At 39.0% G+C, this 22,434-nt stretch overlaps 1 protein-coding gene across 2 annotated transcripts in view; it reads left to right on the top strand.

Moving 5' to 3' along the window:
* The window catches only part of TOX3 (TOX high mobility group box family member 3), a 72,824-nt gene extending 50,661 nt beyond the window's left edge, over nucleotides 1-22,163 (top strand). The window contains exons 3-7 of one of the 2 annotated variants that reach the window (XM_005504691.4): nucleotides 2,543-2,797; nucleotides 15,987-16,256; nucleotides 17,048-17,275; nucleotides 18,595-18,675; nucleotides 20,318-22,163. In XM_005504691.4, coding sequence (XP_005504748.1) covers nucleotides 2,543-2,797; nucleotides 15,987-16,256; nucleotides 17,048-17,275; nucleotides 18,595-18,675; nucleotides 20,318-21,046 — 1,563 coding nt within the window. In that variant the 3' untranslated portion in view covers nucleotides 21,047-22,163. The remainder of the gene's footprint in view (nucleotides 1-2,542; nucleotides 2,798-15,986; nucleotides 16,257-17,047; nucleotides 17,276-18,594; nucleotides 18,676-20,317) is intronic. The other variant, XM_005504692.4, reaches the window with a different exon arrangement.
* The last annotated feature ends 271 nt before the right edge of the window (nucleotides 22,164-22,434 follow it).

Genomic DNA, 22,434 nt, shown 5'->3' with positions numbered 1-22,434 from the left:
TTAAAAAATGTGATTGGTATGATAAATCCCACCAATGTTATACCTTTCTGCAATCCTAAATTGCATGCTATTCAGGCTCTTTTTACACACTGAATAGCCCAGTGATTTGGATTTAAGACTACTTCACTAAGGGGCTTTCTTTCTTCTCAGATTTCATCTGTTTCATCCTCATTCTTAGCTCTGTTCTATCCTTTTTAAAAAAAGGCATGTGCATATTTGGACAAGTTATATTGTGAGAATTAAATTCACATTTAAAAAAATGTTAAGGTATTCATCAATTTACTCTCCCCTTTGTAGTAAGCTGTAAATATTAAGATGAATGCTGCTTTTCTAAGTAAAATATTGTATTATTATCTAGCTGTGTCATATATTTATACAGCTGTCCTCGAGTTATTATGTTAGAGGGGAAAAAAATCCAGTTCTTACAATTACCACTATTTCATAAATATGTTAAGGAAAGAAATGTTCAAACATACTATAATACCGATTTCACTGAACAATTTTGCTTGAACAAGGAATAAAAATATGATTAAATGTTAGTGTTAGCGTTAAAGCGTGAACCTGAATTTGCAATTACTGCACTACAATGTATTTAATTGTAGCGTTTTTACATTAATTGTAGCGTTTTTACATTAACATGAATGTAGCTTTCTCGCTATGATTTTGGGCCTCAGCACTGCTGAGCTAGAAGCCCATTTTATTCCTGTAAATAATGCCTTAAGATTGTAATCCTAGAGCACATTCAGGCTTAGAAACCACACATTTCCTTTATGTTTTCTGTCTCTATGTCATGATTACTATGACCCATTTTAAAGCACCTTAAATATTTATTGAAATAATATTTCAAGTGTTAATTACAGTGGTAATGAAAACAGCCAAATGCCACATATCAAGAATGAGTGTTTATCCGTATTGTTAATGTGATATGTTAGATTTCATTAAGCAGTAATGGGGTAGCAAATGAGTCACAAATTACAGTTGCATCTGTTACTAGACCACATTAGTGCCAAAATAACCGCAAATGCAGCCATAGGGTTATGTTCATTAGCCAAGCACTTCTCCTGCCCAATCCATCCTTTGTGCCTGGGAACTAAGGCGTCCAGAGGAAGAAAAAATTCACACCTTTTGCAGCACAGCGGCGAGGAAGTCAAACGTCTCCCTTCCCCGGGCCCAGCTTTCACATCCATAATTTTCAGCCTTGCAGATGGGGCGCGATGGGCAGAGTCTCGGCAGAGCCCGGCGGAACCGCAGGCCGCGGCAGCCTGGGACCTCATCATTTCTGGTGTGAGACCAATAATGACAGCTGACAGGTTCTATATGCGGGCAAAGCTTTTTCTTGTGTTTCAGTTTCCATCTTCTCTCAAGCGGTTATTAATTTATATCATCATTAACAGTTTGAAGGATGACAATTTGCAGCAGTTAATGAGATCTTTCACTGAACATATCATTTTTAAATTAACTGGCATTAAGTCACTCTTTCAAACAATGTAAATAATACATAAAGCAGTTCTTCCCCCCCCAACTCAAATCCTGAACTAATGCAAACAAACAAATCCCAGAGCAGCCTTGCATGTCCAGAACAAGACAAGAGTGCCTATTTTAGGATTGCCAACTGCCCAGTTTGATCAAGACAGTCCTGATTTGGGTACATTTAAAATGACCTAATTTCAAGCGCTGGATTTCTATTATTAAGTAGCAGTGGACCTGAAATAATATATGAAAGTTCATTTAACTCACAAGATATTTGAATAAGCGTAGCTCATTTGTTTCCCGAATAAAAGTCAGCACTGTTGAAGCCAGATACAGACTCTACTTGAATAAAGATTATCTTTGACAGGCACATGCACACGTACAAACACGCACAAACCCTGAAGATAACTGGCAGTAAATGTTTTGCTCAAGGCATCTTAACAGGTGTTTAGTTTGTAACAAACCTACTGTTCAAACAAAGCTGGCTTGCTCCAGAAAGCACTGGAAGCTGCTGTAATCACCCTCACTCCTCCAAATTACAACCGTCGTTTAAAAGGGTGCATTGTCCTTTTGGGATGGAAAAGAAGAGAAAGACAGACCAGAATTATAATATTTCATGTTTATTAGTGGATAAAAAGGAAACAAAAGATGTGAAATGGTCAGTGCTGAATTAATGTTGTGTGTGTGTGCTACAGAATTGTCTGTATTTTATGAAGCATGAGAGTAATGTAAGCTGTTTGTGCTATTTTACTAACATATCAATAAAGTGGCAATTTGTTATCCAGCCAAATCCAATGTAGCTGATATTCAGACTAACAACAAAGACAGATGTTGCTAATTAAGTACGCATTAAAAAACTGTTAATACTGATACTCCATTAAAGCCATATGATAATGAGACTTAAATCTTTAATCATAACGATCCACAAACCCCCTCAGTGTACAAAACTTCAAAATTTTGTTGCGTGTAGAGTTTGTGTTTGAGAACAAAAGCAGATTTGGATTTGGGGTCCGGGGCTGAGTGCACGAGCACGGTGCCCTAACGCAGTTTGCCTTGTCTTGTCCTTTTCCAGCAGACGTTCCACACGCCGAGCCTTGGGGACGAGGAGTTTGAAATCCCACCCATCACCCCGCCGCCCGAGTCGGACCCTGCCCTGGGGATGGCAGATATCCTGCTACCCTTCCAGGGCCTTGGCGACCAGATGCCTGCACAAGGAAATGAATTTACGCCTCAGTTTCCCCCGCAGAGCTTGGATCTTCCCTCTATTACAATATCTCGAAATCTCGTGGAGCAGGACGGTGTCATCCACAGCAATGGATTGCACATGGTAGGTCCAGCTCCTTGTGTGTCTCTGTTGCATAATATTGCTTGTCAAAGCATGGTAACATAGGTTAGTGTCATCTATCAGTTTTAATTGACCTCTCAGAAGATGTGTGCGGTGTCTTGGTGTTGTAGCCTGACCAAACATTTGCCAATGTCTGTATTATGAGCAGGTGTATCCTGTATGAATGATGACACATGTTGTCAGCGTTACACATCAAATGACGATCTGCTATTATTCAGTTCACTAAGGCAGTTGGCAAGTGGTTAAGGGTTTAATATTGGTGGATTCAGGACAGTAAACACAGTTGTTAATGTACAGTGCAATGCTGTACCGAGTGTCAACAGATCTCTAGTGAAGAAGCAGTTGGGCTTTATAAACACAGAATTTTAATTTTGGGAATGGACTTGGAAGCCCATTCCCCTTGGCATACTGGGCATCCCAAGTGCTGCTAATGTTCAGAAATGTGATTTATAGTTGACACTGGCATCAGGAGTTGGAAGCCCATTGTGTTGGCCAAGGTGAACTACAGCATTTAGAGAGAATTGCTGGATTTCGAGGGATCATTCCTCTCAGCTTTGGGGATCTCCCTGCCTGGGGTTCTCCAGGCTTTGTGCAGTAACATTCACACTCCCAGGGATGGGACACAGCTGGGAGTCAGTGTATTATACTTGGCACTTTAAACTCAGTGGTTACAATTAGAATTAGTTTCTGTATTGCATATTGAAGACAGAGTGAAAGTTTAGATTGAACAGATGTTTTACATCAAGTATATATTTTTCTGATTAGCTGGTTTTTATAGGACCTTTTGCTAAACCTGGTATAGTGAAAATAGCAGTTTACTGTTGGACTGTAACAAAGGTCATCGTGTTGTCATATTATGTCTGCACGTAAATATTTTTCTTTTTTATTATTCTAGTAAGCAAAAATTAATTAAAGATTTGCAAATAACATGCAGCAAATATTTCTCAGGAATTCTGCATGCTGCTGGCTTCATTGCAAATTGTATTATTTCCTTTGAGGTTACACTAATACAGAATTAAGCACAAACAGCCCACTACTGAGGAGGTACAGAATTCAGTAATTCCATAGATACAAAGCAGTCCTTGAAGGATATGATACTTCTTTTCAGATCCCATTTTGCATGGGATTTTGTACACACTGGACATGCTGGGTGACTACTAAAGAAGGATCAGATTAATAAAACCTGAGAGTCAGGAATGTTATGCGTGAAAATTAAAGATATGGAGTGTTTGCACACTGAAGCCAATGAAACTTGCTCAGAAATATGTAATAAATATAACGGGCTGGATTAGTCTTGTGTTACGTGTATGAGTATCCCTTCAATGTTACCAAGTGGTTTGTAACTTGACCAAGTTGTGCCTTTTAGTTTTGCATCCTTCCGCTGAATGGGATTCTGAGAAATTAATGACATAGTTCACATTGACTTTAATGGTAAGAATTGATCCTGGTACACGTCAAAGAGAAAACCTAGAGAAGCTCATGCCTCCTAAACCCAATAGTCCAAGGGTGTTTATATTTTCTAGGGTGGTTGTGGGTTGGGGGCTTGTGTGTAGTTTTGCTGCAGAGAATTGAGGAGAAATCGCGTGATTTGACACAGAGGAGCCACAGAGGGAGGTTCGTGGTTCAGACACTTCCCCACAGCTGCTTGATGTGTTTGGTGCTGTGAGATGGAGTGACCCCTGCCTTTGTATTTTAGTCAGTGGTCTTTTTCTCTCAATGCTGGGTGGCTTCAGGAAGCTTAAAAACATTAACAGAGGGTTCTTGCATAGGTTTCCTCTGAACTCATGTAACTCTCTTTACTACACAAATTTTCCAGCTGTTAATCTGTGTTTCAAAAATAGAACATCAAAAATTATATCATATTTTATGTGAAAAATGTGCACTTTATTAAACTGGTAAATATTTATTAATAATATTAGAATTCATCTTTAAATTAGACATTTCATGAATTACCTTGCCTTGGAGCTATAAAAACTTTATTGCAGCAATAAAAAAAATGTAAAGGAGGCATTTTGACTATGAAATTTCATTTCATGGTCAATTGAATTTACTATATCTGAAAGAACTAAAGATGAGGTTGTAAAATAATTATGATGTTCGTATACGCTTACAGAACAATGTTCTTACCCAGCGATACTAGCATAGTCTTATTTAAAGGCTGCATTAATAGTGTACTGCTAATCACTGAAGCTTCTTTAGCTGAATACAAACTTATTTTAGTATGAACTGCATCGAGTTTATTGGTTATCTTGTGAAGCATTAGAAAGCTTTACTATAAGCAATATTTAATGTAGATAAATGCAGTCCTGCCCTGTTGAAAAGTCCAGTAGAAGGATTTCACCTTGAAGAAATGTCATGAGATTTTAAATCACAAATGTTGGAAAAATAAAATGGGCTTGGACAGAATTATGATTAATACTGTGTGTCTTTGGCTTTTTTCTATGTACTACCTGACATGTTCACCTATAAACTTGAATGCAGAATCGCCAGAGGCATGGTTAAAAATAGGTTATGTCAAGGTTCTCCTATGTCTCCCTTAGGGTATGGAGTTGGCTCGCTACCTTGTAATGCTGTAATACTTCTGCAAGTATCTCACATATTTCACACAGCAAGACCAAAAAAAAAAAAGTATATTTTTTTAACACAGTCTTCGTATATTATTATATTGAAAAAATAAGTCATGGTGCAAGAAAGCTATTTATTCTCAGAATACATGTGGCCTAGCACTTATTATAACATTGTATTGACGAGTTAACAATTGTTCACACTATTAAGAACAAGGTAGTTTGTTTGTTTTTTTTTTTTTCTGATACATAGGAGCTGAATCCAGGCACGCTGTTTATACCATGGGAAGAGTGACAATTTGTCACAATGCTGATTAACTTCATTATTACTGGCAACAAACACAACACATTTATCTTACTTAACAGCAATGTTCTACGTTTAAAAACAGACAACAGCAACAAAAAGAGGAGATAAAATGGCGCCAGTTTGATTAATTTTCATATTTTAATAATATGCAAATAAAATCGTGATGCTCAAAAATGAGTCACTGAAAAATGGAGTGCTGATGTACATATGACTTTAAAGAACACATGGATTTACGTGATGCAAGTATTATCCCTATAAATACTTGAATATAAATAAGTGCAAATCGGCAGCAATATCCTCATTAAAAATCAACCCCCGATATTTTACATTAATGCTCCATTTTCTGCTAGCTGACCATAGAAAAATTATTTTAATCTGTAAACTGTGGCAATTCTATAAAACTACAACTTGTGCTCCTGAGGGTTCCTTTTTTTAACACCTCTCTATAATCTGCCCAGCCTGCTGAGTAGCATTGACATCAGTAGTACATCAATTTCAGAAAGTGGATTATTTTTACTAGACAGCTATTGTGACATATTGGGTCAGTCATAAATGAAAGATATTCATGCAAGCATGCAATACTTGTAATGAAGTCTCACTCTGACCTTCTGTATGATTGATTCTGTAATTTAGTTTTCTCAGGCAGTGCCTGAAATGAAATGAAATCATGTTGAACAAGTTTTGAATACCCACAGTGCACCAGGAGAAGAAAAATCTGCAGCCCCAGAGGCTTGAGAGAGAGCAGCTGAACGATTTATCTCCATGCTATTATAGCCTTTGCCAGCATTCAACATTTCTTCTTCTTTTTTTTTTTTTTTTCCTTTTTTTTTTTTCTTATTTGGCTTAAGTACTTAATTCTGCAGGTAGCTGTAAATGGGAAAATAAAATGCTGTTCAGATTTAAAATGACAGGACAGGAGTATGTGCAGGGGACTGATAAAATATCTTGAATAGAACTGACCTTTCATGTAGCTGAAAGTTACTGGGGGATTCATCCTCATAATTACCATATAGATTATTTTTATTTCTTTCCTGCAATGAAACATTTCAGAGAGCAGTAGTGCTGATTGAATGAAAATTGAACTTGTTAACATTCTTTTCAGCTTAGCCTGTTGTACATAACAGAAGGTTAGCTTTGATGAATTTCAGAATTCTCCTTCTGATATCGAAGAAACAGACAGTAAAATAATTGTCTCTTTTCAGTCTGATTTTTTCTTTTATTCAAAAAAGTACAGATGTTACAAAACCAGACCGATAAATGTACATATATTGCTCCCTATATTACTTATGCTGCCAGAGAAAATGTGTTCCCTGTTTGATGAAGATTTGAGATGGTTTCTATTTTATAATTGTTGCAATGCTGTCAGGGTGTTCAGGATTCTGCACAGATAAGGCTAATTCATAGTGGAATACACTCGTCTTTAATTACATTACTAGTTAGGAGTAGCACTGTGCTCAAATCAAAGGCATGATGGTGACTATTGCTTTTATTTCAAGAAGACACTTTTAAAATAAACAGCTCAATGATGTGGCTTTAAAGAGTTGCAAATCTGAGCTTATTAAAGGCTGCATGCAACAGAAATATTATTAATGTTCCAGAAGAGTGGTGCCTTTTACTTAAAGGTCTGAATCTTTTTTAGTAATGTAAATTCCCAAATTACTAATTGACTTTAAATGAGTAGATTGAGAGACGATTGCAAGAATAAAAAGTTGCTTTAAAATTGCCAAAGACAGTTATTTCTCTACTCACCTGTGTGTCTCTAATTTATATGTTTAATTTTCCTTTACAAAGAAACATATTTGTAAATCTCTCTTATAATACCGAGTCAGTTATCTCCTATCTAGCGAGAATGGAGTAGGTTTTCAATTAATACAATGTTATAACAACATTGTTTAATGTGTTGCAGATGAAGCAGTTATTTCATGGGTCATTAATGTGTTTAACGCCTGAAACGGTCTATTAAAACAAGCCCTTGTTATTGTTATGAACATGTTTATTGTCATTCTTAATACAAAACATGCAACTCATTCCGGAAGGTTGTAATTATTCATTTATAGGAGTAGCAACTATTCTTACTAGAGAGATTATCTTCAGAGTTTTCTTATTTCTGTTTTTCCTTTGATTAGTAGGCTGGATTACTAAACTGAAGTCTTAAATCAGCAGCGTGTTTGTATAGACCTCCCCAGCAGCAATGGTAGCTGCTACTCTCACTGTTTTTATTATTTGTGGTACCAAGAAAAGTTAATATCAAAATGAAGTAATACCAAACTGGGCTTTTGTGGCACCAGCGCTGGGATGGGCTGGTGTCTGCCCAATGGTCCGAGTGCTTTGCTAATCAAGGCTTTACAAAGTCATTTCTTTTGATTGCTCTATAGTTAAATATTTTTATGTCTAATGGCGTAGTTGTGCATTTTTGAGTTACTTTTCAGAGGGTGTAGTGGGGGACGATGGGCTGGAAACCCTGGAGGCCCCAACCAGTGGTGGTTCTGCCCAGAGGCTACGTGCCATGACTTTCATGTGATATGAAGACACTGACGTACTAAATTAATAGGTTTTTAATAGTATGTAAATTTTTGTGTCCTCAGTCTCATTGTAATGCTCGTTGTGGATAATATTGTCACTTTTCTGAGAGACGTGTTCTTCCCTCCTTTCTCATCGGTACAGACGCAACGGGCCGTCGGTTAATGAGCTGTTGTGGTTGGAGAAGGAAACGTGCTCTGGTGTTCTTTTCAAAAAGAGCCAACTCATAGTAACCACAAGGGAGGACCTGTCCATAGGAAACAAAGTGGCAGCAGTTGCCAAAGACACCTGTCTGAATAGCAGGTACTGCTGGTGCTAAAAGAAAAATAATAACTTAAAAATTATGCAGGTAGATTATTACCTATGGAGATCCACGGGGTCTTCTGCACAAAAGAAGAGAAACACAGTAACATTGGCAGAACAGTCTGGGAAAAAGAAGGCTGTGACTATTTTAAATTAATAATGCCTAAATGAAGACCCATCAGCTCCAGAAAATATTGTGAGGTGCCATATGAATATGTGGAGAATGATACACTCCACTGGGAAAGCTGTCAGGAATCGGAGCGGAAGCTGAATCTATGGTATTCCGAAGAACTGAACTCAGAAGGAACATGGACATGTAAGACCACAAACACCATCTGTGCATTAAGCCTGGACCATGGCTTTAAACTATTCTGCCTCCTGAGTTTAAAGTTCAAAATCAGGTGCTGCTGTCTTAAGCCCACCCAATGAAGCAGGTGCTGCAGCTGGTCTAGACATACTGTTCCTGGCCAGTGGCTCCAGCCACTTTCATCCTTGGTTCATCTGAAAATGTCCTTTGAAATTCCTGCTGTTCTCTGCTCTTGCCACCCGTGTGTGTCCCCTTGCACAGTTTAGCCAATAGTCAGCGTCCACTTCAGGTTCTCAAACTATACAGAAATCTTAAGTCTCTATAGAGTTTTAAATAATTGTGTGCTGCCAGGTAGCTGAAGAAAATATACCTGGCTCTGGTAATACCAAAGGTAATGAATCCTACTTTTCTGATTTGCTTTAAAAACAACAACAAACAAAGAAACCCAAACAACACCACCCCCCCAAAAAAAAAACAAAAAACACCCTCAAAACATAGCTACCAACACTTGTAGCAATTTTTAGACAAACAAATGCCATGTAACTCCCAAATCTGTCCCTCCCAATTCCTAACACAGTTGTTGCTCCCTTTGATAATGTTTGTTAGTTGTCATGCTCCTTGCAGCCTCTCCCCACGTTGCTTACTGCATAATAAGGACCTTTGAAATCTGCCTTTGATTTGGTACCTGAAGCTGCAGAAGTTGTCTCAAAACTGCTAATAGCATTTATCTGACATTCAGTTTTAAGTATCGGGGATATGTTTGCACTGTGCCTCACTGTTTGCATCCAGCAGATCAAAGCTTGAAGTGCTAATGTGGAGAGAAGCTCCTCCGACCAAGAGATTCGTCAGCCCAGAGCCCAGACCTGTGATCTGAGTCACACATGTATTGTGGTCGCGCTGTTGGGTACCTTGTCCAAAAGGAGTCTGATTCAAGATGCTCTAGAGCCTGGTAGATGTTTGGGGAGAAGAGAGTGGAGAATCTGTTTTGAAATGCCTCTGCAAAATGGTGTAGAAGTTAAATTATAAAGAAGCTGTGAATTAGGTGATGCTGAAGCATTACAGCAGCCGCTGCGGATGGACGGAGGGCTGTAGTAAAGCCCATGGTGCCATCTGGAAGAGCAGAAGCTTTTCCAGAGCAGAGGGCTCAACACATAACCAAGGCCACCAACTAGCTTTGTCCCGTCAGCCCCCTTAGGGGACTGCAGGAGGAACCTGCCGGGTCACCTGGCAGACATGGTTTTACAAGGGAAGTAGATGGGTAAGAACAATGCTGTCAAACAGCAAAAGCGTCACATTATGGTGGTGGGGAGCCTTGGGTAAGAATTATGAGCATTTCAGAGAAAAGTCCTCATCTCTTAGTTTGGTAGTCGCATGATTTTGGCCGAGCTGTGAGCTTTTCATATTTCTTCACCATGCAATGCAACATTTTGTTAGAAAAAGCTGCACATGTTGTGGGTGGGCAGCACCAGGAGAAACCCCAGAGCGGGGCTGCAGAGGCGCTCAGTCCCAGCACCCCGAGCAGTGTCCACTGGTGGGTGCCCAGGCTGGTTGGCCCTGTCCCTTGACATCTTCCGGCTTGGAACCACATCTCTGCAGTGATGCTGCATCACCTGGGACAGGTGTGCTCCCACTGCCACAGCCCCACGTGTCGTTCCAGAGAAGAAATGGGTTTAACTCGTGATTTGATGATCTCGCAGGTGAGCATCAACCATGCGAGGGGCCACTGCCAACATGGTGCAGGTCAGACCCCGAAGAAAAGCAAGGGGCAGTAAGTCAGAAAGATTCCAATAAAACATGTTAAACTAACTTGGAGGTTGCAGCCATACATGAAAATTCTATCATGTAGCAGGAGTTGGATTTACAGAGACATCTGAGGCTGTCAGAACAAAAGGAGATAGTTACTCAGTTTTGGGGAACAAATCATTGGGCCCTCATGTTTGTCGGTTTCATTTGGTTTTGGCTTTTTCCTCTTCATGTCCCTTCTCTGGATTATAGTTTTCTATATGTATGAACTGAAAACAGCATAATTTCTGATGCATTGGGACTGGGGAAGCCTACAGACCAAGAAATTGCATATTCTTCATGTTCTTCAGGCAGAAGAATGTGTGTAAGCCTCATCAACCGAAATTTTAGATCCAGCTGCAGATATTATTTTTTGCTGAACCGACGTGTACCATTTGTTGTAGCCTTTATTTAGGAATTAAACTGCGTAAGGTTTACTTCTCTACAGAGACATGAAGCAAAACAGGGGAGTTTTCTCATTGCTGGAGAAAAGAAACTGCTGCTTGTAGTGGATGTTTCGATAACTGTGTTTTGGCAGATCTGTTAGTGATGGCAAGATCTGAGGAGAGGAGAGGAAGACACTTCTTCAGGGGTGGCAGTACCAAGGGTAATTGTTTTGAATTCTATTAAGTAAGGATTTAATCTCTGACAGAGAAAAGTATCTTGCTAGTTTGGGTTGTTTTGATTGGCAGTGAATTCCAATCTTGTAAAAATTTAGATTAATGGATTCTTTTATCTGTACTTTACTTGTGGAGAAAAATGGTATTGAGGATTTCCTCTAGAGATATGCTGACTTGCCCAAAAGTAAAGGGAGTAATTTACAGACAGGGCCAACTGAGGATTTCGCTCTTTACATTGCAGTGCATTTGCTTCAACTTAAATATATCCTTTAAAATATTACATCAGCTTATGTTACATTGACAGTGACAAATTCCTAAGGCAATAGAATGTATAACGATTTAAGTCAGATTCCGAAACCAGGGCACAGTGAGCATAACCGTAAACATAGGGGTTTGCATAGTTATTTTTATTGGCAGGTTTCTCATTCATTAAAACACTGTGTAGGATCAGGTCCAGCCCCACGTCTTTCTGGGGGCACTTCCATGGGCTCAGTCCCCACACAGCTGGGAAGTGTCTTATTTAAATGATCAAGGGCTGTAGACATTGATTTTAATCAAGACTTACTCAAAACATCCTAAAAAGTAATTTCCTAGTCAGATTTTTAAATATCATGTTGAATGTTCCTAGAGATTATAATTGTATCTGGGTAGAAATCCAGGATAAAGCTACTGTATGTAAATGTTTCTCAAAATGCAGGGTAAGTGGAAATTAGGACATCTATTGATGTAATGGCTGGATGCATTTAGCTGTCAAGACAAATACTAGCAGTGTTAACTACTGGATGCTTAATGAGTTGATAACTGAAGAATGAACAGTCTTTTATTACCTTAATTTTTCCCTTAGTACTCAATGGTATGTTTTGCTTTGACTGGCTCAGGTACAGTAATTGTTGAAAAACACCTTTAATAATACCATATAAATTAAAGTGTAGGAGTTTACACATTCTTTTTCTAAGTCTCATCACTCTGTTGCTTGCTTTCCAGTGGCTGTTGAGGAATTAATATTTATCAAAATTGAGAACTTCTACTTTTACAAATCAAAGTACAACAAGCTGTATGTTTGTCAAACGCCATGACATGTGTCCTCTGGCAATATGGCTAAATGTAACTTCTTTGGCATGGCTGTCTAAATAGATTAGAATAGTTGGAGTGGGATAGTTTGATGGATGGATAATCCTTATGGTTCCTTGGTGAGGCCTTCGATGCGTTGAATGCTGAATGGTTCTATAATGTGTGTTGTTGGAGGGTGTGGACAGAAAGCCAGTGTCCCTGATACAGTCACCATCAAGTTGTTTTGAGAAGGGAAAGCACTGTGGACCATATTTTGCTTTTTGTTAATCTGTGTGTGTAATAGAAGAGACCAGAGAGGTGGCTGGTGTTGCCCTCAGTAAATGTCTCTGTCCCATTGGTTTTTGTAACACTCGTGTAGGGTAACGACAGAGAGATCTAAAACAAAGTCATTTGAATCTGCAGAAGGATCACACAAGTTATTTCGTTTTGTTTTTCCATTTCACACGTTATGTCCTTGTTTGAGTTTTGCATGGATTGCGTTAGAATCACCCAGTTTTGCCTCGCTTTAGCCCAAGACTGTAAAGCAGATCAAGCTCAATCAAAACTTGATTCTGTCAGCTTGGGAAGTTAATGATTTTTTTGTCAGAACTAATCTGTCATTTTGCATAATGTTACAAAACTCCTGAATTCTCATGCTACTTGTATATCACTTCTACTTTTGGTTAAGTTTATATAAAAGAGCTTTTAATATTCTCTAAAATTTTCACAGTATTTTCAGTAGATTATTTTGAATACATGAGCCTTTTTGCTTTTCAGTTTCCATGTAGTGATGTAATTAGGATGTCCTGGGGATGTTCTAGTGCATTTGTATTTCCACATGTGCTCCTGATATAAGATGATTTCTGTTGTTAAACATTTATTTGATAAACATTTTGTGCATAACAAAATGCTACAGATTCTTTTGGTTCAGTATTGGCCTTTGTAATACACAGGGAAAAAATAAGAACTAAGATAATGGGTGGAAATTTTGTTTTCCTGATGATAAATTCCTCCTTAGATGATTTTATTTGCTCAGGAGCTATATACAGATGTTATGGGATTTAATGTTGCTACTGACTGGCTCCTCTACCTTCTTGCTACTTGCTAAACCACTGCACAAACATAAAAAATGGTTTATGCTTCCTTGTCTGAAGTCTCTTTCATAGGTACCATAGGTTGTTGAGGCCCATGACACTGCACCATAAAGTAAAAAATGGAATTCCCATTCCTTTCTTTGTAATTTTATTTGAATATTGATTAGCCGTGATACTTAAATTCAAAGCATAGAAAAAATATTGTTTGTCATTATCATACACACATACAATGTAAATTATACGAGTTTGGAAATGTTATGAAATATTTTCCTTCATAAAGTGCATCTTATCTGTGTGGTGCTAGATAGCCAGTTACAAAATATTGTTGTTTCGATTTCTAGCTTTTATTGAAGTTTTTAAGATATAAAAAAAATAAAGGAAAAATACAGAAAATAAAAACGGAAATTGAATACATTGATGTAAAAAAAACACACAAGCGTCAAATAGTGTCAGAAGAAGAGACAGTTAAGAATTCATGGGCTTCTGTATAAAATTAGATTCTGGGTCAGTGCAAGTCAAGAGAATTTAGTCTCAATAAAATCATACATGCAACCAAAATGACAAGACTTGGAGTAGATCGTTTGTAACCTGTGCCATCACATTTTGTTGCCTCAGTGTAAAGGCCAGAAATGGCTGTATTTTGTGGCAACACAGGGAACAAAAGCTTGTCTTTCAGGTGTAGAATCCCTCCGAGAAAGTACTGCCTGCAAAATAATGAAGAAAGTTAATTTCTGTGAGAGAAGGGCATCCTGGTGATCTCCACCTTTCCTTTACCAGCAGTTTTTCTTCATGCAATAAAGCGGTGTCTGTAAACTAAAACGGATGGAGTAATATGCAGAAAGCGATATCCTTTTACAAAAGACTTGGAACGACATCCAGGTGCTGCTGCCAATGCAAGTCACAATCCAAATGACCCTCTCGTTAAGGGCAGTAAATTTGCACAGAGAAGTGCCCTGAAGCGAATGGATATTTCAGCCAATAAGCCTGATGTTTTGATCTTTCCATATCAAGCGCTCCACTTCTGGCACATGCGTTCCTCTCTAAGGAACTACACTCCTTCACTGAAAATATGAAGAGAATTGGAGCAGTAGGAGAAGCCGCGTGGAGGGGCTGGATCAGGAGCGTGTGGGGTCAGCTTCACCCCTCCCGGGTCCAGGTGCAACACTACATGTCCTTTGATCCAAGAAGGATTTATTTTTTCTCCATAGGCTTCAGCAGGAAGACCCATGAGTGCCAAATTCAGGTTTAATCTGGTTTATTGCCCTAGCGAAGCGGCAACGCTGGTGCGTCAGATGGGTGAGGCAGGGTGGCATCTTCTCTGACACGGGTACGACTTCTTTCTATGGCCGCGCTTGGCCCGTCCAGGGCAAGGTTTTCAGGAGCACAGAGCCACTGTTGAGTATAAAACTGAGAGCAAAGTCACTGGGGCTAAACTTAGCTCTGTGCTGACAGGCTTTTGAAAACTGGTCTGGGCTTAGATAGTGCTGGGAAAGTCAGATTGTTGTCAAATCAGTGGAGTCTGTGCTGGGCTCCCAGCATTGCTGGTTTGTTCTGTGCTGTTTCATGAAGGGTCGTTGCACCTGCTACTAATTGCGATGTGGATTATTAATAATGAAAGAATTTTCAAAATCTCATTTATTTCCCATGTTTCTGTCTGCTTGAACGGTAGCTGTAGATTAATCAGGTTGCTGAATCAATTTGTCGGCTATTTATTCTCTTCACTTATTAACTGTTTTAAAAATCTCCTTTTCTATTTAAATGTTCTTTCATTGTGCATTGGTGCATATGTGGTTAAGAATAACAAAACTGAGTTGTTCATAGGCAGATTCCAGTTGTTTTTACCTTCAGCGTCTCACTTTGTATTTACAAATGCAAGAAGGGTTGTGCAGATGCACAAGACATAGTTTGTGCCCTCAAGGAACAGCAGAAACAAAACCACGCAAGCACTTGAGTTTCCAAGATAGGAAGTACAAGAAAAATCAAGTCGGTGTGCAGTACATTAGCTTGCTACTTCCACACGTTTAATTAAAGGTGAGAATGTGTAGTGCTTGCGAACAAGGATTTTTAGGAGTGATTAGGATGGTTTGAATGGTTCTTCTTGCACTTGAGACCCAGCATGGCACTGTTCTTTGTTTACAACTTTAAAATCCCACTCAGGATTGTTTTATACCTGCTACTGTTACTAGCAACAGCTGCGAATAACTGAGTGTCAATAAGGGAAGGTGCTTTCCTCTATATATAACCCCTGCCCCGCTTTTGTTTACTTTCTGCGTTTGACAACAGTTTGAGTCTTCTCCGTTGCAATGTTACCCGTGTCCCATCAGTCAGCCCCGTTCCCTGTTGTTTATGTGGGTATTTCACTCCATGACAAGAGAAGAAATGTTTAAAAATGGGGAGATGCAATTTTTATTCCACAAAATAACTCCCATCCACAAGTGGGGGAGAAGTAAAGTCCGGGCAAGTGTGGTGAATGTTGCTGCATTTATTTTATTAAAAACGCCTTTAATTCGCTGAAAAAAAATGCAACAAACTGCAAGTTGACAGTGTCAGTTCTGAGAATAACTTCACCTGATGACGTTGCGTGGTCGCTGCTGCTGATTAAATAATGTTTCCATCTCTTTCAGGATCAGAGCCACACACAAGTCGCCCAGTATCGCCACGACCACTCGCTGATTATGAGATCTATTGTCCATATGACCGACGCCGCTCACTCGGGAATTCTGGCTCCCTCTCAGCTCACCACCATTAACCAGTCGCAGCTCAGTGCGCAGCTGGGCCTGAATTTGGGAGGCACCAATTTGCCACACACTTCTCCCTCCCCTCCTGCCAGTAAATCAGCCACTCCTTCCCCATCCAGCTCTATAAACGAAGAGGATGCAGATGAATCCAACAGAGTAAGTTGTTCTGTGCGCTGGGGTGAGGAAGCTTCACACGCTGGATTTTCCTGAATGTGGCAGCCGCAATGTGGTCAAATAAAATATACAGACGTTACAGTGTAGTGGAATGGGATTCATTTGCTGTTTAGCTTCTTTCCATAATACCACCGTAAAAATAAAAGTGAGGCTATACATGTGTGTATTTGGTTGAATACATTCATAATTCGTTTAAGATTTTATCGATCTGGTGAATCTCTTTACTCATCAGCTTTTGAAAGTCGTGTCATTCGGGTATTCTCTGGAGTCATATAAAACGTAGCTGCATTTAGATAGAAGTAAAATAAGATTTCTTCTAACCAAACGTTTAGTTAATTTACATTTTGCTTTGAAGAAATCTGTTATAAAAGGAAAAATGTATCAACAAAATAAAACACAGAGGTTATTATAGCAGTATATTCAAAGGGCCTCATTTAGACTATTCCATGAAAGGTTTTCTCATTAAGTTAATGGAAATTTGGCATATGTAAAGATCATTGTAAAGGATCCTCAAAATACCAAAGTAAAATGACGATCATAGCCATGTTTACAGTGAGTAGTAACTATTTGTGCATTTCCTTCCAGTAGATCTGATGAGATTAAGCTGAGACTAAGTACTGTTTGGTAGGAGAAAGACTTGCACAACAGGACTCTCCAAAACGTTGCCTACATAGTAGTTTTATCCACATATTATTAAGCCAGACTGTCAATCATTTCTTTGAATTAATCTGATTTGTTTCATACATATATTGACTGTTCTTGTTCTTTCTTAGGCTACTGGAGAAAAAAGAGCTGCCCCAGATTCTGGCAAGAAGCCCAAGACTCCAAAGAAGAAGAAAAAGAAAGATCCCAATGAGCCACAAAAGCCAGTGTCAGCATATGCCCTTTTCTTCAGGGATACACAAGCTGCGATTAAAGGGCAGAACCCGAATGCTACATTTGGAGATGTTTCAAAAATAGTCGCATCGATGTGGGACAGTTTAGGAGAAGAACAAAAACAGGTAAAAAGTTGATGCAGGGCTGTGTCACAAGAAATAAACTAGTAATCCTTATAAAACATCCTCCCATCTCTGCTCTGAGTAGACCGCGCTGCTTGCTGATGTAGGTCTTTTACTCTGCAGAGCTGCACAGATCTTTGAACCTGCTGAAGACTTGGCATCTAAAAAGCACTTTGCAGTAAGAGCCAGTAGGTAGCATTAAATGGCTGTCTTTAAATTTATAAGGGCGGTCTATAAAAATCTCAGGTGATATTGTCCTAGAGCCCCGTTGAGACCATCTTTTGATGATTCCCATTTCAAAGCTCTTGTTTCCTGTTAATCAGAAGTTAGATTAAAAAGGAGAAGGTACAGCACATTTACCACTTTCCTTTGATCTGCTGGATGAATTTGTTACAAAGCCTGTTGCTTTCCCACCTTTGAAGCCAATCCTCGGTGTCTCATCCCGGTGCCTTGTGTGACACCAGTTGGTACAGAATGATAAGTTTTGTTCTTCCTTGGGGGTTATTCTTCTTTCTGTACACATGAAACTCCTACACATGGATTGAAGGAAAAAATCTCCTTTAGGGCCATTTACCTGTTGCTACTCTGTGCAGCTCCCGGTTACGCTTAATGGAAGCTGCAATGGAAGAGGAGGTTCTTGTGTAGGACGCTTCTGGCAAGATATGATTCTTGTTTGTGAAATACAGTTGGAAGCTTTTAGTTTGATCTAACAGACAATAGTGAAAAGGATTTAAGGGTGAACTTCAGATTAAAATACAGGTTAATTTACTTTTTGCCTGACTGTGCTTGTTTCACTCATTGGATTCTCTAATACTGGCTTTGGGAATGTGAATTGTCCAGGCTCTGTGAACCACATTTTCTAAAGATATAAAGATATTTTTTTTATACATGCTTCAAATATTTGTTAAAAAAAAACATTGCCTAGGCAATTTTTGCCTATTTTATGTTACTTCAGATACTTTTTAGCATCTGAAATACTCAGTGTTCTAATATCCTTGTTACTTAGAGTCATTAAAATATCATTTCCTGGGGAGGTAAAGCGTGCATAGGGAGTCTTGTCAAACAGTTGGCTGCTGTAGCAGCTCTTTTTATTCATGGTGAATCAATATAAATTGTGTTGCAAGTCCAGCGAGTAGACCTGAAAGTCTGTGACCAACTGCAAGAATGTTTAGATCTTTCAGGGAAGAAAAAGCACATGTAACAGTGGAGTATTTCAAGGTGTTTTGGTCTGTTTTCTGTTTCTTTGCAAGTGATTTTTGAGAGCATTCTGGCAAAAATGTCTCAGTAATTGAAGGTGGTGAAATTGTGGTCTCTTTTAATAGGTATATAAAAGAAAAACTGAAGCTGCCAAAAAAGAATACCTAAAGGCACTTGCTGCCTATAGAGCAAGCCTTGTTTCTAAGGTAAGCCGAGTAATGCCTTCAGTGTAAAGCAAATCCGCTTTTGGCAATGGTGTTTAAATGGGGAGGGGGGTTACACAAAATAAAAGTAGGATCCTAAGATTTCTGCAGTACAGCTCTACAAAATGTGCTGCTGCTCTCTCACGGCACAGTAATTATTACAAACCAATAACTTTGTAAATGTACTTCTCTATTTATCTGTGGAAGCAAAATAATGCACTTCAAATGTAAAATTCAGTCCTGAAGAATCTACTGGCCTTTTGCCAGTGGCATTTGCCGGATATTTGCAGAGTTTGGGTTTTCCTCAAGCGCTGCTTCTCCCAGGACAGCCCCGTTTTGCGTGGAGCTGGGGAGCGGTTATCGGGTGACCAAGCTGAAGTATTTCTTGCAGGTGAGGGGAAAGAAATCTGTGGTGGCTCTGAATTTGAAGAGTACTTACAAATGGACTGGCTGGCAGGGAGCCACGTGGAGTATTTTAGCAGATCCTGAGTTAAAACTCACGAAGAAAACAAAGCTCTGCTGTCTTATTTGAGAATTTACCTTTTTAACCGGCAGCGCTACGCTAGTTGTAGATCTGAATACCGTAAATGGAAATATGCTTATAGCCATCTAAAATATGGGTAAAAATTAATCAAGGTGGTCGTTTCTCTAATAATATTCATAAAGATCAGTTACAAAAACATCTTTGATCACAAGAAAGCAACAGAAGAAAGTGATGCTAACTCCTGAGAATACTGATGTGAACGCACAGCTGCAGAGCATTAGTAAATCACACACGAATTTGCTGTGTATTTTAATTAATGCTTGGAAATACAACAGCAGAAATTACACACGTGCATTCTTGAAAGCTGGGAGATTTCTTATCCTTGTGTTGAGAAGCTGCATTTGTCTGTCTCTAGGATTTAGATGATATTCTCAAAGCCTTTAGTAGCACGATGCCAAGTTCAATGGCAGCTGGATTTCTAAATTCCTTTGAGGGAATTTATTTTGTCAGTCCTAAGTTCCCTTTTCAAAACCACCAGAAATGATATTTTTCTCCCAAAATCTATGGGACTTGTGCTGCCGAGTAACTTGTGGGAAGACTCAGAGTGTTGTCTTTGTATATCAGGACTCTAGGCAAATATTCTATATGTGTACAATGCAGACTTGTAAATTATGAGAGATGAAGCCTGCCTTTGGTGCTTAAATATATCTAATTCAAACATACACAGTATATCTAAATATACCTAGTAAAACTATTCCTTCAAAGGCACGATAAACTGGTGAGGGAAATTTGCTTCTGCTCAGATTTGTCTCCCAAAGAACAGGAGGGTTTTGAAAACATAAATACTGAAAGTGTTAGGCCCTTTTTAGCTCTTTCAGCCATGCAATATACGTGTCATCTGTGACTTTCTGGTGTTGAAGAAGGGCCCACGTTAGGTTTTTGTCCAAGTAAGAACCCATGGTACCATATACAGAGGCAGATGAAGAGGTGATGTAATGGATCTGTGATCTTCTTCAGATTGTTGATTTATCTTTTCTGATAGAAAACACGAGGTGAAAAAGTCTTCCTGAATAGCTGTGACTTTTATTTTCATGTAAACAGTAACAATGTAATGTGGGTTTTTTCTGCTAAAAACACAATGAATTCCTTTTCCAAACACAGGCTGCTGCAGAATCTGCTGAGGCCCAGACAATTCGTTCTGTTCAACAGACATTGGCATCCACCAATTTGTCTTCCTCCCTTATACTGAATACGTCTCTTTCTCAACATGCAACAGTATCGGCATCTCCTCAAACTCTGCAACAGTCCCTCCCCAGAGCAATCGCCCCCAAGCCCCTAACCATGAGACTGCCGATGAATCAGAGCGTAGCTTCTGTCACCATTGCCCCAAACATGCCAACAAACATTGCAGCTCCCTTGATAAGCTCGATGGGAACAAATATGGTGGCAACACCGTCTTCATCTCAAGTCAGTCCCTCAATGCAAAGCCAGCAGCACCAGATACAGCAGCTCCAGCAGCAGCAGATGCAGCAGATGCAACAGCAGCAGCTACACCAGCACCAAATGCATCAGCAAATACAACAGCAGATGCAACAGCAGCATTTTCAGCACCACATGCAACAGCATTTGCAGCAGCAGCAGCAGCATCTTCAGCAGCAAATGAATCAGCAGCAAATGCAGCAGCAGCTGCAGCACATGCAGCTGCAGCAGATGCAGCAGCAACAGCTGCAGCAGATGCAGCACCAGTCGCAGCCTTCTCCTCCGCAGCACTCCCCGCAGATCACCTCTCCCCTGCCCGCCATCGGGAGCCCCCCGCCTGCCCCCCAGCACCAGTCGCAAATACAATCTCAGACACAGACTCAAGTCCTCTCGCAGGTCAGTATTTTCTGAAGAGCAGTGATCTTGTGTGATGGAGGCGCAGGGGCTAAACCATATTTGGCTGAAAACTGTAAATTGTTGATGGTAGTTATGCAGGGATGCATAACAGATCAAATGATCCTCTAAAGTGTCTATTAGATAGGCAATAAAGAACTACAATGTAGCTGTGTATCATCTTTTAGCTGACTATAAATCTTTTCTTTTTTTTTTTTTTAATAAAAAAGCTGTGCTCTTTTTCATGTGATGCCTTTTTAATTTATTTAAGCTTTACCTACAATATGTGAATCAGATGGCCTAATAAATACCTGGACCTTATGACTGCAAAATGGTGTTTCAGAGTTATATGATATAACCCTTCTTTCTCCAAAAGTGAGTAATGCACTTCAAGGCAGTATGAACTCATGAAGCCCTTAAAGCACAGTTGTAACTACCTGTAAAATGATGATTGCATTTCATACAATCATACTTGTATGACATGAGTTAGTTGATGGCATTTTTCGTCATGAAAAAATAAAGTAAATCACAGATTTTTGCCAAAGCTCTTAATTTTTTTCTCTCCTAAATGTCTTCAGAAAAACAAATGCAAGTAACTGAACCTAAATGTTTGACCCAACCTTTCACTTCGTTTCTCCAAATAAACCTGCCATAGTTTGTAAGAAAATATATATTGACATTTATGCTCCTACGTTAATTCCAATTACAGAACAAATGTGAATATTATATTCTGTGTCGAAGTGATGAGTTTCAGATTTAATACACTGTATTTTTAAAAGGGAAATGCACTTAAATAAAACTGTTATTACAGAAAGCTAAGAGAAAAATGCAAGAGTTTTTAATACGCTGTAAAACCAGTAGAATATTTAAATGGAACTCCACAACTGAATAATCAATGTAAATATTTTCTTTAAAAGTTGTAAGTTTTCATATCATGTGTTGTAAAGTTTTCATAAATGAGGCTTTAATGTAAACACTGGTAACATGAATTATTAATTGCTACATTGCTTATTGTGTTTTTATGCTGTTTTATACTTTTTTATGAGTTACGATAGCAGCAATTAAGTTGTTTGTATTTTGCTTATCTAAAATAAATGCTTTTATCTTGCTATAGAATAAACACATTTCAGTAAAACCGATGAGCACAAGTCTTTGATACAAAACCCAGAAATGTTGCCTTAATGAAAATACTTTGTCGGCAAATTTCTTTAACTTTCTGGGTTTTTATTTTGTCAGACATCCTGGGTAAATCGCTACTGATCGGAACGGAGTGTGTGATCAGCTCATGTATCCACAGAGATGCTGTGGATCATGTGCAACTTCTCTGAGGTCTCTGCGCCTTATTTCAGAGAGAGCAGGTGCTGGAATGACAAAGGATCGGTGGACCCTGTGTTACACTGATCCGC

Source organism: Columba livia, chromosome 13, assembly GCF_036013475.1.
Source record: "Columba livia isolate bColLiv1 breed racing homer chromosome 13, bColLiv1.pat.W.v2, whole genome shotgun sequence".
NCBI lineage: Eukaryota > Metazoa > Chordata > Aves > Columbiformes > Columbidae > Columba > Columba livia.
This window is presented reverse-complemented; position numbering and strand designations above follow the sequence as displayed.